Raw genomic sequence first — 17608 nt, forward strand, 5'->3', positions numbered from 1 at the left:
TATTATGCTACTAAAACTATTAACAAGTTATAGAATTATGAAGTGAACTCAGCCATATCCACTCCTGCTCTACTTTAATCTGTTACTTCCTCTTTTGCTTTCCCATAGGTCTCCTATTTGCTGTAAATCCTTTTAAGGATTCCTTCCTACGCCATTCATGTACATTTTTCATTTCATTTGGCCCCAGATGGCCTGCCGAAAAGCACATTTTTTAGAACCCTTACTTCTTTCATTTGCAAAACATGAAAATACCGTTTAAACACTTTTTCATTACAGCCCTTTGAAAAAGCGATTATTCTTACAAACAATAGTAATCCGTTTTGTTTTAATTGAACAACATTGAAAAGTTTCACTCCGCGCAATGCCCCTTTTCTTCTTAAAAGGTTACAAGTATATGATTTTTGGTATCGGTATTGGGAAACGGGGTAAAAGGAGCATTTTCTACTTTTTTTATTTTGACAGTCTTTTGATTGAAAATATTTCGTTGTTTGCGAGAACACAGTTGGCGATTAATACAAAGACTCTGAATTTTTAAACTAGTGATATTAGTAAAATTAAACCGAGAAATCCGATGAGGTTTAGATCTACTACCAGTACTGACAACTCACTGAGTAGCAAGGCCAACACAGCTCCCCACACTGCTTCTCAATGCCAAATTTTTCAAAGCCCCGCTCTTTTACCCTCCCAAGAAGTACCAATTATCCTCAAACCCTTCCTTACGACCTCCTCTGACCAGATTCGGGGACAACCTAAGTTTTGTTTAACTCTAGAAGGTTGGCCGGAAAGGGCGATCGTTGGCAAGCTGTCATTTTTATCTGCAGAAAGCGTCCTAGCCACCTCAACCTTTGTTTAGCCGTTGTCCTTGGTGACAAAGTTTATTGAAATGACCCATATAAATAGGGATAGACTACATTCCTGCTTAACTCCTGATTCGATAAGAAACCAGCTACTAGCGTCATTACTTACTTAAACCGTAGCAGTGTTATTCTCATATCCAGCACTAACCACTTTAACGTATATCCCTCATGGGTATAATTGCTGGGCTTGCTTGTATTATTTCTCAGCTCAAATTAGGCCTAAATATTTTCAGATAAAGTGACTTCTGTGCAAAAACCTCATAAATATGGACACATCTTCATCAATTTTTGACCAGAAGCTAAAAGACTTTGACCGACCTAATGCAACATAATAAAATTGGTCAACAAGCTTGCTAGAAAAAGACCAATACTTCACAAACAATTAGCAAAATTGTAAACCGTATATTACTTTTATCTTACAAAATAATTCTAAATCATAAAATAATTAAGACCAAAAGTCATTATAGCCATCCTAGGTCGAAGGTAGTAAAACTACTTAATGGTTGTTATTAATAGTAATTTCTCGAATATACCTGAAAATATCAATGGGAGATTCAAAAGTCATGTTTGAATTAGATTCCCTTTTGAAATAACATGGAATTTTTTGTTTGTTTTGAATTTTTGTTTAAGCATTCGATTGCAAAATTTTGACATCCTATCCACATTTTTTCGTTTTTTATTGATATAAAAAAGGTTCATTGTTGTCAATTTCAAATATAGAAACTACTGGTTAGGTTAGGTTCATTCGTTGGATTGAACATATATGGCCTAGCTTATTTCTATAAAATCATTGATCAAATTATAATAAATTTCTATGATATTATCATAGTTATTATCGCTGAGTTGAAAATTTTTAACTTCCTAAGTAGCTCAAGTTATGTGAGATAAGTCAAAGTATAAAGTTGACCAAAGCAACTTTCCATGCCAGTTTGAACGGGACAAAAAACCAATGTGCATCCGACATAATTCTGGAGCCTACAGCTAAATGACATGTCTGCTAAAAATAGATGGCAATAGTTAAAGTTTGTAATTTGACCCATTTTTGGAACAACAAGAATATGTAGTACATTGAAGAAATGATTTTCGGCAACACGTGGAATAAGTAAAAGAATATATCCGAAATGTTGGTTTTATTTGAGACTCCGGCTGGTTATGCAGTCTTCAAGGTATCTTGTTAATCCTAATATAATGTTGGTAATATAAAAGTCAGGCATACCTATTATTAGGAAGCAAGAATTGTTTTATTAATTTGTTTCCATCTTAATAGCCCCTATTCTAGGCTGAAACATATGTAAATGATAGGGGTAGGTAAAGACAGGAGGTAACTATGTCTGGACTACCACTCTTTTGGAAGAAACATCATAAAATAAACACAATATAAAAAATTTTTGTTCTTCTACTGCAAATTCAAATTTAAGCACTTTTTGAACTCTTAAAAATGACAAATTGGAAAACAAATGATAGGGTAGGCCTAACTATGAGTTAGACCTATCACTTGTTTTCCACAAAATAAAGACAGTAGGCTACTACATTTTCTCAGGACCATCTTTCTCTATCATTTTCATAAAAATAATGCTACATTTTCTCAGTGTTAAAATTATTTATAATCATGTTAGGATAGGTAAAATTATGGCAGTTCATATAACTGACTTACCAATAAAGTGTATATATCATTTGATACCTTTTTTATGTTCTTTGTGAATATTATAATTGCTGGCCTATTAGCTTGCTATTCATGTGTTCTTTGTCAATGTGGTAGTTGTTACACTGACATTGCACCCTCACACCCCCCCTCCCATGATGGGCCTATATATATATAGACTAGCTATGGTAATATATTTTTTTTTGTTTTTATCTTTTCATTTCTTGAAGCATTGTATGACAGGAAAGTTCTAGATTAGGAGGTTGTTTTGCTATTGGGAAGTTCTAATTAAATTCTAGTTTTGGGGCTTCTTGCTATAATCAAAAGTAGTTCAGTTAGATGAATAAAACTTTTTGGAACCAATTCAGGCCCAAAAATATAACCTGGGAAGGTATTGACCAGCTACTATGTCTACACTTCTTATTTCTTGGGCTTAGAAGATTGCATACATGACAGGTGCCATGTACAAAAAGTGGATAGCAAAGTAGCTATGCTACTTGGCTATTTTCAAACTTGTTAGCAGATTTTGTCTGAAAATACCATTTTATATATGAATAATTTTTGCTCAAAGAAAAGCCTTTAAAACACAAGTTGGGCTCTGCCATGCAAAAAGTAGGGTAGCATAGTAGCAATGCTACTTGGCAGTTTTCATGACCTAGTAAAATTTGTTGGCTGATTTTGTCTGAAAATACAAGTGCATCTAGTATCCCTGAATTTTTGGGGATTACCCACAAAAATCAGTCTTCTCAAAAATTAATCAGCTCCCCAAAAATCTTCTTCTGTTCTGGGTTGCCACCCCTAGTAATTTATCACTAGTGACAACCAACCTCTAGTAACTATTACTTTCACTTATCTTGACATAATTTTTTCACTATTTTCCAAAATTTTGTCTCAATTATTTACAACACATCAAAAAACAGACATAGGGTAAACCCACCGGTTGTCGGTCACAGACTAAATCCCGGGCAGAATCTTTGATTGGATTGCAACATGCCCAATACTCGGTCTCTGAGCACCCAATACTCGGTCTCTCAAGTCAGAGACTTGCTATTTCTGAGTCACTTCCGAAAAACCTGTTTAGATATTCTTTGCTGAGATCTATGACTCAGGCTCTTTGTCTGGTTATTAGACATTTTAATGTCTTGAAATTTGTTATTTTAAATTCGATTTTCAGAGAGAAAATAGTGGATCCAGGATTTTCTTTGGGGGAGGGCATAATAGGTTGCTTAGATAAACTTGCAAACAAAAAAATGCCCGCAAAATAAAGGGAACCTCAACAATTATGCGTTGTAGGGTAGAGAAATAGTCTAAAGTATTAAAGAGTTTGGCCTTTATTTTAATGTTTTAAGATGAACAGAGGAGGTGATATGTTGTATAATGCGGAGCTTTGATTAGATGAAAATAGGCAGTAAAGTGGCCATCATTTCTCACAAAAACTTAAATTAATAAATTTTGCGCTTCTCGTGCATTTATTTTCTATTATACAAATTCGCTAAAAAACTACTAGGCTGTGTTGTAAAAGCCATCCCTCTTTGCAAAACAAGCAAACCCAAAAAACCAAAACAGACTACCAAAAAAGTAATGATAGGCCTATCAATTTCTTTGCCTTAGTGCCATAGCAAGACAGACTCAAAAACAAATTTTTGACAGTAAAAAGAAGTTATGATTTTAATTTCTCCTCCTTGTTACTACAAAATGAAGATCTTCGCCTTGCAGTTGGCTTTTGTAGTAATACGGACAGATTCCGTTGATAAACCTAAATTTAATTAAATAATTTTTGGCGGTATGCGACATTAGTAAAACTTAACAAAGACTGAAGGACTTTTCAACTGAAAGTAATGAGGAGCATTAAAACTTAAAACGAACAGAAATTATTACACATATGAGGGGTTCACTTCCTTCTAATACCTCGCTCTTTACGCTAAAGTATTTTTAGTATTTTCAACTATTTATTCTACGGTCTTTGTGATTCAGGGGCCATTCTTAAGGAATTGGGACACAATATAAGCTTTAGTATGAAGAGCGAGGTATTCACGAGGGGGCGAACCCCCTCATATAAGTAGTAAAAACATACGAATATAGAAGTTCGTTACGTAAGTTAATTCGTAAGTTACAAAAACGTTCGTAAATAATTAAAAGTTCTAGTTGCCTTTTTAAGTAGCCGCAAATTGGAGGGTAACTAGGCCTCCTCTGCTCCTTTTTCTCTAAAATTATCCGATCAAAACTATGAGAAAAACATTTAGCCAAAAAAAAAATATATAGGCAAATTTCGTTTTAATTATTCCAGTGTGGAGAGCCAAAATCAAAACATGCTGTAATTCAAAAACGTTCAGAAATTAAATAAATAAAAAACAAGTTTTTTTTAACCAAAAGTAAGGAGCGACATTAAAACTTAAAACGGACAGAAATTACTCTGTATATGAAAGGGGCTGTTCTCTCTTCAACACCCCGCTCTTTACGCTAAAGCTTTTTAATGTTTTAAAAAATGGAGTGGAGAGAAAGCGTCAAACTTTAGCGTAAAGAGCGGAATATTGAAGAGAGAACAGCCCCTTTCATATATGGAGTAATTTCTGTTCGTTTTAAGTTTTAATGTCGCTCCTTACTTTCAGTAAAAAAAAATGTTTTTTTATTTAATATATCTTAAAACCATATAACAAATGTATCTTCACAAATTTAGGAAACATCCAATGCGCTAATTCAGCCACATCAAGGAGTTCTCACCACCTGCCAATGATCTATCTTGAAGATGCAATTAAAGAGATTTAAACGAGAAATAAAACCTAGTAAGAGCTGGCTCGACAACTTATGGTTGATAGTATATCTTCCAACTTAAAAATAACAGAAAATATTCTGTATTTGAAAGGGATTGTCCCTCCCTCATCGCCCTGCTTTTTACGGTAAAACTTCGTATAAGAATTCTAGCAAATTCCCTTGGTGTTAAATTTCTCCTGAAAATTTCACCCCCTAGAAACTTCCCTCTCATTGGAAATTCTCCCCGTGAAAAATTTTACTAGCAGAAAATCTCCCCCACTCATAAAATGTATGTATACTTCCCTATAAAAGACTACGTAAGCAACAGACAAAAGGTATGACTTAGACATATTCCCAGGAGGATCGTGGTGTTACGGCAAAACTTCGTGTAAGAATTCTAGCAAATTCCCCTGGTGTAAAATTTTGTCATGAGAAATTTACCCCCTAGTAACTTACCTGCCATGGGAAATTCTCCTCGTAAAAAATTTCACTTGCAGAAAATACTCCCGCATTCAAAAAATGTATGTATACTTCCCTGTAATAGGCTACGTAAGCGACGGGCAAATTTAATAACTTAGACCTATTCCCAGAAGGATCGTGGTATCTCGAAAGGTATAATTGTTCGGCCTTTCAACTATTCTGAACAAAAAAATACTTCTACTACTAACAAATTACCGCAGCACCAAGCCCTCTGAGGCCAACACGGCTAAGCTCAGTCCTCTTCCAATCCAATATATTCAAAACTTCCCTCTTTACACTCTCCCAGAAAATTCCCATTTCATTTAAAGCTTTCTTTATGAAATCCTCCCACCCCAACCGTGGATGACCAGCTTTCTGCTTAGCCCTAGACCGCTGGTCAAAAAGGACAATCGTCGGTAATCTGTCATCCTTCATCCGCAAAGCGTGCCCTAGCCATCTTAACCTTTCTCTCATTAGAGCCATAGAAAGCAGGATGCTATCTCAAAATTTTGATTGGACTATTCAGATAAAAAAAATTCTAGTTGTGGATTCCTTCCAGAATTCTTTTTGCATAGGCTACGAATCCACCTCAAAAATAGCCTACTTATATTTGAAGAAAGATCTGTTTTCACTCAAGTTAATTACCCTATTTATTTATCTGACGGTTCAATGAGAGCTGGGATGTTTTGACATTAAAATGCACTGTTGTGAATCATCTCCCTGTCTAAGTACGAAACAATCAGATAACTAATCGCCTCGCGGGTGATATCCTATTGAATATTTTAAACCCAACAAGGAACCAAATAATTGCACATGAAACGACAACAGTAGCTTGTTGTCATTTCCTAGGTTAATTGAAATTCATTTGTTTAGCCTGAAACTTTGTAAAATTTTTAATTTCCCAATGGTTTCTTGGGATTTCTGGCAAAAATAGGACGTTTATTAAGAATTAGATACATTTGTGAAGCCTTTTTTGGGGGATTTTACAGCATGCAATTATCCGGTCAAGTCACTGCCCAATTATTAATACGTTTTCTGTCCAACTTTTTACCCTCTTTGAAGTAATTAGCAATTGTACTGTTGTTGTTTTTTTGTAAAGAGAGTTTGCTTTCCACGGCAAAATAGAATTATCCTTGATACTAGGGCGTTTATCCCCCCTTTTCAGGATAAAGTACAGCTTTTATGGATCAATTTTGGAAACTATTATTTTTCATTAAAACGTTTTTGCATTAGGAGAACTACCCCCTGCAACACCCATATCGCACTGTTAACCCTAAAATTTCCCTTTCAGTGGGATATAATAGATTAATCACTGATTCTAAATCGCTATGAACACAACCTGAGCCTAAAACGTACTTTTGAGGCTCCAGTCTTCTTCCCCCCATCCGCTACAATACTACAAATTAAAGTTAATCTGTATTTTCCGATATACGTGCTTTTTGCATTACTAAATAAAAAATTGCTACTTTATATCTGCTGTTTCGAGGTTCCCCCCCCCCCCCCGAAAAAAAATTTCTTGCGTACGTGCCTGCTATATATATATATATATATATATATATATATATATATATATATATATATATATATATATATATATATATATATATATATATATATATATATATATATATAAATCCTCCCCATATTCCCCATGAATCCCCATATTTCTTCATGAAATCCTCCCACACCAACCGCGGATGACCAGCTTTCTGTTTAGCCCTAGACGGCCAGCCAAAAAGGACTGTATTTGGTAATAATTCATCCTTTTTCCACAAAGCGTGCCCTAGCCATCTTAACCTTTCTCTCATTACAGCCATAGAAAGCAGGATGCTATCTCAAATTTTGGATTGAAACATTCTGATAAAAAAATTCTAGCTGTTAATTCCTTCCATATTTTTTTTTTGCATAGGCTACGATTCCAACTCAAACATAGGCTACTCTTGTAGCATACTTATATTTGAAGAAAGATCTGTTTTCACTTAAGTTGTGATCCTTTTTAAGATCATGAGGGATCCCAACGTGCGACAAATATTTTCGGGAAATCGAATTACAAGCTAGAAAAAAAATTTTCTTAGAAAAACAAGTTAGAAAAACAGTCCCCTCCCTCCAAAAATTTCTCCAACACAAAGACGTTTAAAGTATAAAACGTGTGAGATCCAACGTTTAATGTATAAAAAATTTTATGGTCAGGGGAAGTGGGATACGTGAGAGGATGTTTCTATGGGTGAATTTACCACAGGGAAGAGCATTTTCATGAAGAGTTGCTGGATTTTACAGCATTATTTAAAAAAAAAAAAACATTTTTGGTTACTTTTTAAGTAACCAAAAAAAAATCGGAGGGAATCTTCCACGCTCATTTTTCTCCCAAAGTCAACGGATAAAAATTTTGAGATAGCCATTTTGTTCCGCATAGTCGAAAACCATAATAACTATGTCTTTGGGGATGACTTACCATATCTACGTCTTTGGGGAGGGGCTGCAAGTTACAAACTTTGACCAATGTTTACATACAGTAATGGTTATTGGGAAGTGTACCGACATTTTCAGGGGAATTTTTTTTGGTTTGGGTGTGGGGTTCAGGGGAGGGGGCTATATAGGAGGATCTTTCCTTGGAGGAATATTTCATTGGGGAAGAGAAATTCAATGAAAATGGCGCATTATTTTCTAGCATTACTATTAAAAAAAAACAGCAATGAAAATATAAACATGAAAATTTTTTTTCAATTGAAAGTAAGGAGAAGCATTAAAACTTAAAACGAACAGAGATTATTACGCATATTAGGGGTTCTAAAAATACTTTACCACAAAGAGCGAGGTATTTAGGAGGAGATAAATACTTCGCTCTTTATGCTAAATTATTTTTAGTAATTTCAACTATTTATTCTACGGCCTTTCTGATTCAGGGGTTATTCTTAAAGAATTGGGACAAAACTTAAGATTTAGTGTGAAGAGCGAGGTATTAACGAGGGGACAAATCCCCTCATATATATAATCAAAAATATAAGAATATAAAAGCTTGTTACGTAAGTTAATTTTTAAGTTACGTATATGTTTTACAAATAAAAACGTTCGTTAAAAATTAAAAGTTCTAGTTGCCTTTTTAAGTAACCGAAAAATTGGAGGGCAACTAGGCCTCCTTCCCCACCCCTCATTTCTCAAAATCGTCTGATCAAAACTAAGAGAAAGCCATTTAGCAAAAAAAAAATTAATATGCAAATTATATTTTAATAATTTATGTATGGAGAGCCAAATTCAGACATGCATCAATTCAAAACTTTCAGAAATTAAATAAAAAAAAAATAAGTTTTTTGAAATGAAAGTAAGGAGCGACATTAAAACTTAAAACGAACAGAAATTACTCCGTATATGAAAGGGACTTTTCCTCCTCAACGCCCCGCTCTTTACGCTAAGGTTTCTTACTGTTTTAAAAAGTAGAGTTAAGAGAAAGGGTCAAACTTCAGCGTAAAGAGCGAGGCATTGAGGAGAAAAAGCCCTTTCATATGCGGAGTAATTTCTGTTCGTTTTAAGTTTTAATGTCGCTCCTTACTTACCGTTACAATAAACTTTTTTTTTTTAATTTAATATTCAATGAGATCCCAGTGGTCGATTCTTCTCGGCGAGTTTATTTATATTTGGTTATATTGATGTTAATGATAGTCGAAGATCACCCCTTTTCACAATGTCAAGTCTATTGCGATCTTTTGATAACATTTGAGAAACACGACTAAATGCCGCTTCAACAAGATAAGACGTAGAAAAAGCAATAACGTAGAACTGCGCTTTATCCCAGAGCAAAGGGTACTTTGTAGCAATGTCGGTTGTTTTCCATATATTGTACTTTTCACCTTTGAATTTTGCATGCATTATTTCATCACTTTGTATTTCGTTGAGGGGCTCATGCAGATATGTCTATAAGGAGCAGCATTAAAACCTCGTTATACCTCACTCTTTCCGCTAAAGTATTTTTAGTAATTTCAACTATTTATTCTACGGCCTTTGTGTTTCAGAGGTCATTCTTAAGGAATTGGGACACAATCTAAGCTTTAGTGTAAAGAGCGAGGTATCGACGAGTGTTGAACCCCCTCATATACGCAATTAAAACATACGAATATAGAAGTTTGTTACGTAAGTTAATTCGTAAGTTACGTATATTTTTTACCAATGAAAACGTTTGTAAAAAATTAAAAGTTCTAGTTGCTTTTTTGAGTAGTCAAAAACTTGGAGGGCAACTAGGCCTTCTCCTTCGCTTCTTTTTTCTCAAAATCTTCCGATTAATTGCAATTAATTAATATGCAAATTTCGTTTTAATTATTTATGTGCGGAGAGCCAAGATCAAAAAATGCATTAATTCAAAAACGTCCAGAAATTAAATACAAAAAAACAAGTTTTTGTAACGGTAAGTAAGGATCGACATTAAAACTTAAAACGAACAGAAATTACTCCGTATATGAAAGGGACTTTTTCTCCTCAACGCCCCGCTCTTTACGCTAAGGTTTCTTACTGTTTTAAAAAGTAGAGTTAAGAGAAAGGATCAAACTTTAGCGTAAAGAGCGAGGCATTGAGGAGAAAAAGCCCTTTCATATGCGGAGTAATTTCGGTTCGTTTTAAGTTTTAATGTCGCTCCTTACTTACCGTTACAATAAACTTTTTTTAAATTTAATATTCAATGAGATCCCAGTGGTCGATTCTTCTCGGCGAGTTTATTTATATTTGGTTCTATTGATGTTAATGATAGTCGAAGATCACCCCTTTTCACAATGTCAAGTCTATTGCGATCTTTCGATAACATTTGAGAAACACGACTAAATGCCGCTTCAACAAGATAAGACATAGGAAAAGCAAAGGGTACTTTGTAGCAATGTCGGTTGTTTTCCATATATTGTACTTTTCATCTTTGAATTTTGCATGCATTATTTCATCACTTTGTATTTCATTGAATTCGTTGAATTCAATGTAGGGGGCGCAGGATTTTCTAGTATTATTATAAAAAATCAATGAAAAAATAAATATGAAGAAGTTTTTTCAACTGAAAGTAAGGGATAGCATTAAAACTTAAAACGAACAGAGATTATTACATATATGAGGGGTTCATCTCCTCCTAGATACCTCGCTCTTTACGCTAAAGTATTTTTAGTATTTTCAACTATTTATTTTACGGCCTTTCTGATTCAGGGGTCATTCTTAAAGAGTTGGGACAAAATTTAAGCTTTAGTGTAAAGAGTGAGGTATTAACGAAGGGATAAACCCCCTCATATACGGAATAAAAATATAAGAATATAAAAGTTCATTATGCAAGTTAATTCTTAAGTTACGTATATTTTTTACTAATAAAAATGTTCGATAAAAATTAAAAGTTCTAGTTGCCAAAAAATTGGAGGGTAATTAGGCCTCCTCCCCCACCCCTTATTTCTCAAAATTGTCTGATCAAAACTAAGAGAAAGCCATTTAGCCAAAAAAAGAATTAATATACAAATTTCATTTTCATAATTTATGTGCGGAGAGCCAAAATCAAACATGCATTAATTCAAAAATGTTCAGAAATTAAATATAAAAAACTAGTTTGTTCCCTTCTCAACGCCCCGCTCTTTACGCTAAAGTTTTTTACTGTTTAATAAAGCAGAATTGAGAGAAAGAGTCAAACTTTAGCGTAAAGAGTGGGGCGTTGAGAAGGGAACAGCCCCTGTTATTCACGGACTAATTTCTGCTCGTTTTAACTTTTAATGTGGCTCCTTACTTTCAGTTACTAAAAAATAGTTTTTTTTAATTTAATTAACTTGCAATTCAAATCAAAATATGGCTCATTCTTTTTTATATTTTTTTGGCAGGCCACACGACTCTACACAACTGCTCATTTATTTCATTTAACTGCATAATTACACCATGTGCATCTTTTTCATTGTCCTCTAACGCTTTCAACTTATTTTTTACATGCGATTCCAAGAGCTCTCTTTTAAATGCCTCAATATCTTATCTGTTAAATAATTTCTAATTCGTTTTTCTAAACCTACTTTTCTAAACCCCACATTGTAGAAATTTCTTACTCGTGGGACGCGGTCCTGAAACTGCCCAACCTTCAGCTGAAGCTTAATAGCTCTACGATCAGATCTAACTAAAGCTAATGTTCCCATATTAATTGATTCAGGTACAAATTGCGTTTTAATTAGCGCATAATCTACAACACTAGGAGTTGGTCCCGAAAGGCAAGTAATCATCAGATCATGTTCCCCACAAAGCGCCAGGAGCTTTCTTCGCCATATATTTATTTTTGTTTTTTCATCCTTGTTACTTCGTGGTATTCTACAACAAATTGGGACAAAATCACCTAAATCTGGGATCAACACATCTAAGATCTCAGCCTCCATACCGGTATTCGCATTAAAATCCCCCATCAACACGCACTCCAGATCTCTCGAACTTTCCTGTATTAACGATAATTTTTCTTCAATAATTTCCCTAGTATTTTCTCGACTGTACGAACTATTCCGTGCACGTAAATTAATTGCTTTGGGAGTAAACCCAAAATTAATTGCTTCCCATATTCAAAACAACTACACAGTCAAAGCGTTTTCAGATCTACTATTAATTCTCTCACAACTTTCAATAGCAGGTGCTTTGACCAAACCCGAAATGCCACCCTAATATTTATTATTTCTTGATACATTACGCACAAACTTTATTCGTTATCTTTCCGGTCTTGTCGGTTTAAAACCATAACCTGTCATCGGATCTCAAAATGCAATTTAGAAGTCTATTAAAAGTTTAAAAAAAAACTTGGGTTGGTTTATTTTAACTTTAATACCATTTAAGGCTTGCTGGGGGGAGGGGTTGCAAAAAGAATCCTTAAAAAACAAATGTATTTTTAATACGTCTCTTGTGTTGGAGAAATTTTTTTGGGGGAGCAGGAAGGTCTAATCCCTTCATCCTCCTTTATGGGTTCAGTATATGAAAGGGGCTGTCTCCTCATCAACGCCCCCACTCCTTACGCTAAAATTTATCTCTTTGTCACAGTTGTACTTTTTAAAACAATAGAAAACTTTAGCATAAAGAGCGGGGCGTTGAGGAGGGGACAGCCCCTTTTATATACGGAGTCATTTCTATCCGTTTTAAGTTTTAATGCCGCTCCTTACTTTCACGGAAACAAACTTTTTTTATTTAATTTCTGAACGCATTTGAATTAATGTAGATTTTGATTTTGGCTCATCGTAACTGAATAATTAAAACGAAATTTGCATATTATTTTTGTATGGCTAAATTGTGTTTTCAAACTTTTGATCGGACAATTTTGATCAATAAGGGGCGGGGGAGGTGGCCTAATTTCCCTCGAATTTTTTGGTTACTTAAAAAGTAACCAAAATTTTTTTTTTTTTTCAAATAAAGCTGGAAAATCCAGCATCCCCTTTTTGGAAATGCGCTTCCCCGTGATAAATCCACCCCTTAGAAGGATCCTCCCACGTATCCCCCTCCACCCGACCATAAAATGTTTTATACATAAAATGTTGGATTTCACACGTTTTATGCTTTAAACATCTTTTTGTGTTGGATAAACATTTTTTGGAGGGAGAGGGAGGGGACCTAGTCCTGGTTCCTGGGTTCGGTCTTGCTATCATTGATAGCCTATGTTTTTATGGCACTTTGTATTAACCAAGTGACATATAGCAATAGCAAATTCTGTCGGTCTGTCGCGGTTTTGCTACTTTAGGCACTTCCAGGTAAGTTAGGACGATGATATTTGGCAGACGTATCAGAGACCAGACCAGATTAAATTAGAAATAGTCGTTTTCCCAATTTGACCATCTGGGGGGGGGAGTGGGGGCCGGTTAATTCGTAAAAAATAGAAAAAAAATGAAGTATTTTTAACTTACGAACGTGTGATGGGATCTTAATGAAATTTGATGTTTGGAAGGATATTGTGTCTCAGAGCTCTTATTTTAAATCCTGACCAGATCCGGTGAAGTTGGGAGGAGTTGGAGGGGGGAACCTAAAATCTGGGAACACGCTTAGTGTGGAGGGTTCGGGATGAAACTTGGTGGGAAAAATAAGCAGAACTCCAAGATACGTTATTGACATAACCGGCACAGATCTGCTCTGTTTGGGTGAGTTGGGAGGGAGGGTTAATTCTAAAAAAAATAGAAAAAATGAGGTATTTTTTACTTACGAAGGAGTGATCGGATCTTAATGAAATTTGAAGTTTAGAAGGATATCGTGTCTCAGAGCTCTTATTTTAAATCCCGACTGGATCCGGTGACATTGGGGGGAATTGAGGGGGGAACTTAAAATCTTGCAAAACGCTTAGTGTGGAGGGATTGGGGTGAAACTTGGTGGGAAAAATAAGCACAAGTCCTAGAAACATGATTGACATAACCTAAATGGGCCCACTCTCTTTCGGGGAGCTGCGGGGGGGGGGGAGGTTAATTCTGAAAAATTAGAAAAATGAATTATTTTTAACTTACGAAGGAGTGATCGGATCTTAATGAAATTTTATATTTGGAAGGATATCATGTCTCAGAGATCTCATTTCACATTCTGACCGGATCCGGGGAAGGGGAAGTTGGGGGGCGGAACCTAAAATCTTTGAAAATGCTTAGAGTGGAGGGATCAGGATGAAACTTGGTGGGAAAAATAAGCACAAGTATTAAATACGGGATTGATATAACTGGGACGGATCTGCTCTCTTTGAGGGAGTTGGGGGGGGGGAGATTTAATTCTAAAATATTAGAAAAAATGAGGTATTTTTAACTTACGAAAGAGTGATCGTATCTTAATGAAATTTCATATTTAGAAGGACCTTGAAACTCAAATTCTCTTATTTTATATCCCGACCGGATCCAGTGTCATTGGGGGGGGGGGGGCGGAAATCTTGGAAAACGGTTAAAGCGGAGAGATCAGGATAAAACTTGGTGGAAAGAATATGCACAAGTTATAGATACGAGATTGACATAATTGGTACGGATACGTTCTCTTTGGGGGAGCTGGGGATTATTAATTTGGAAAAATTAGAAAAATTGAGGTATTTTTAACTGGATCTTAGTGAAATTTGATATTTAGAAGGAACTCATGTCCTAGAGCTCTTATTTCAAATCCTGACCAAATCTGTTGATATTAGGGGGAGACCGGAATTCTTGGAAAACGCTTATAAATGTCGTAGATACGTGACTGACGTGACCGGACTGGATCCACTCTCTTTGGGGGAGTTAGGTGGTGGGGTTCAGTGCTTTGGCGAGTTTGGTGCTTCTGGACATGCTAGGACGATGAAAATTGGTAGGCGCGTCAGGGAACAGTACAAATTGATTTGATTTCCTTGATTCCCCGATTCGGCCATATGGAGGCTGAAGGGAGGGAAAAAATTAGAAAAATTGAGGTATTTTTAACGTAGGAGTAGGTGATAGGATCTTAATGAATTTTGATATTTAGGACCTCGTGACTCAGAGCTCTTATTTTAAATCCCAACCGGCATTAAGCCTCTGATTTTCCTTTTAAAACAATCTATTGATTCTTAGACTTTTGCTAGAGCTCATGCCATATGAGCTCTTGGCTCTTCCGACCTTGTCACAAGTGCCATATGAGCTCTTAGCTCTTGTTTTCATGTGTATCCCAAAATGACCAGTAAATTCAAGAAAAAATTTCAAGAGAATTCAAGAGATCCAATGAATTAAAATCGAATAGTTGCTGACGTCAAACCATGGCTAATCAAACAGTTCGTGGTAACGAACTGTAGTAAGGAGTGACCCGGGTCAATAGTAGCCGAAACTAAAAAACTGAATTTTTATAACAATAGTTACATCAAAAGAATTGCATTTTAATGCTGATTTTAAATACATAAGTTTTATCAAGTTTAGACTTACCCATCAAAAGTTACGAGTTTGAGAAAATTTATAAAAATTTTGTTTATCCAAGCAGCCTATTATGCGCCCCCCCGCCCCAAAAAAAATTTCCTGAATCCACTATTTTTTCTCTAAAAATCCAATTTAAAATAACATATTTCTCAAATTTATCCAAAAATAATTAACCTTTTAAAAATTAATATGTATTGAGACAAAGAGCTGATGCATTGAGCAGTTTGAACGGTTTGTATTAAATAATGTATTAAATATAACCGGTTGTATTAAAATAAAGGCCAAACTCCTTACCACTTTAGACCATTTCCACTACCTAGGCCTATGTATGACGCATAATTGTCAAGATTCCCTTTTAATTGCAGGTATTTCTTTGTTCGCAAGTTTATCAAAGCACCTATTATGTGCCCCATCCCCCCAAGGAAAATCCTGGATCCACTATTTTCGCTCTGAAAATCCAATTTGAAATAACAAATTTCAAAACATTAAAATGTCTAATAACGAGACAAAGGGCCTGAGTCATAGATCTCAGCAAAGAATGTCTAAACGGGTTTTTTGGAAGTGACCGAGAAATAGCAAGGCTCTGACTTAGATACTGTATTATTGCGTAATATCTTTGTCAATAGGAGAAACTATATGACGAGTATTAGCTGAACTGATAGCTTTTGCTAAATTCAAAAATATGTAGCGCTGTATAAGCAAAACTATTCAAATTAATGACCTACTTGTTCAAAAAACAGAGACAATTGTAACTGTAGAAAAATCAAATTTCTAGGTGGTATAATAAAGTAGTTATAGTAGATTGAATGTCAAAAAGTGTGAAGAGTGAACAAAGTGACCGAGTACCGGTCGTCTTACCCTAGATCATTAAATTACAGACCTTTCTTCCTATGTTAGTTAAAGAATAATGTTTATAAGACAATACTATTTCATCAAGGATTCTCTTGTGATTCATGGTAAAGAATTTCATTTGAACATGTTTCTAATTTATTTTGACTAATCACTATGTAAAAAGCTCTGGGAAAATTTGGTATCTTAAAAGACTATTTTCAAAGATTAATTGTGAGATAGGTATTGCTGAAGAAAATTCCCTATCTCCATCACCCAGAAAAGACTCTTAAAGTGATGATTGTCACTTTAATTTAACAAAAAAAAAGACCTTAGAAGGCAAGTGTTTAGTCCTGAGTTAGACGGACTGGTAGAAGAATATTTTGAATCCTTTGGGGTTACTTTGTGAATGTATGATATGCAGCATATGCAGCATATGCAGCAGTCCTGCTAGTAGATTAAGACCAGCCCACTCAAGTTGATGGATGTATAGTAACAGAAGACTTACAAATAACAGAAGACTTACAAATAACAGAAGACTTTGTAAAAAAAACAGATGTTACAAATCCAATATTTTTCTCCTAGACAACCATTACAGCTACTTAGGCTCATTTTGGTTGACCTATGTAAGAGGGATTGGTACCAAAATGTCTACATTTTGACCCTAATGGTCACAAAGATGCAAACTTTGAATTTTAGATGCTTATAATGTATTTCACAACTAAAGCAAAAAAAAAAGGATGAAAAATTGGCTTTATTTGAATCCGGGCAAACATGTATCTACTTACAAGGTGGTAGAGCTCCCTTGTGATCTTTAGTTGAAAAGTATTTTCCCATGAAACATAATTTCATTTATCAGGTCTACTGGTATTTATTCTTTCATTTGTGACATTTTTGCAAAAGTGGCATGGAACATGGAAGATTAGTAGCATAAAATAGCCACACTACAATGTAGCAGCAATTCTCTGTTTAGTTTGGGGATTAGATTAAGGCAAAACTAATATCACAGTTAATATCATGGTACATGCAACTGTCAGGCTGCCAGCCATTATTGTTTTCCCAGAAAACATAATAGTGCTTTTTATAGTTTTAGTATAGTGATCAATGAGGATCAAGCATGCAGTTGGGCATACATTATTTTTGTAATACCAATAGTATTGGATTGTATATCTCTATCCGTAATGTAACAGCAGTAAATTCTATACAATATACTTCAGACTTGAATACTATACTCCACT

At 35.0% G+C, this 17608-nt stretch overlaps 1 protein-coding gene across 1 annotated transcript in view; it reads left to right on the forward strand.

The window, feature by feature from the left end:
- The first annotated feature begins 1886 nt into the window (after positions 1-1886).
- Positions 1887-17608, forward strand: part of LOC136034115 (nucleolar protein 58-like) — a 62425-nt gene continuing 46703 nt past the window's right edge. Inside the window, exon 1 of the mRNA XM_065715261.1 lies at positions 1887-2023. Coding sequence (XP_065571333.1) covers positions 1979-2023 — 45 coding nt within the window. The 5' untranslated portion in view covers positions 1887-1978. The remainder of the gene's footprint in view (positions 2024-17608) is intronic.

This window comes from Artemia franciscana, chromosome 12 (genome assembly GCF_032884065.1).
Source record: "Artemia franciscana chromosome 12, ASM3288406v1, whole genome shotgun sequence".
NCBI classification, from domain to species: Eukaryota; Metazoa; Arthropoda; class Branchiopoda; order Anostraca; family Artemiidae; genus Artemia; species Artemia franciscana.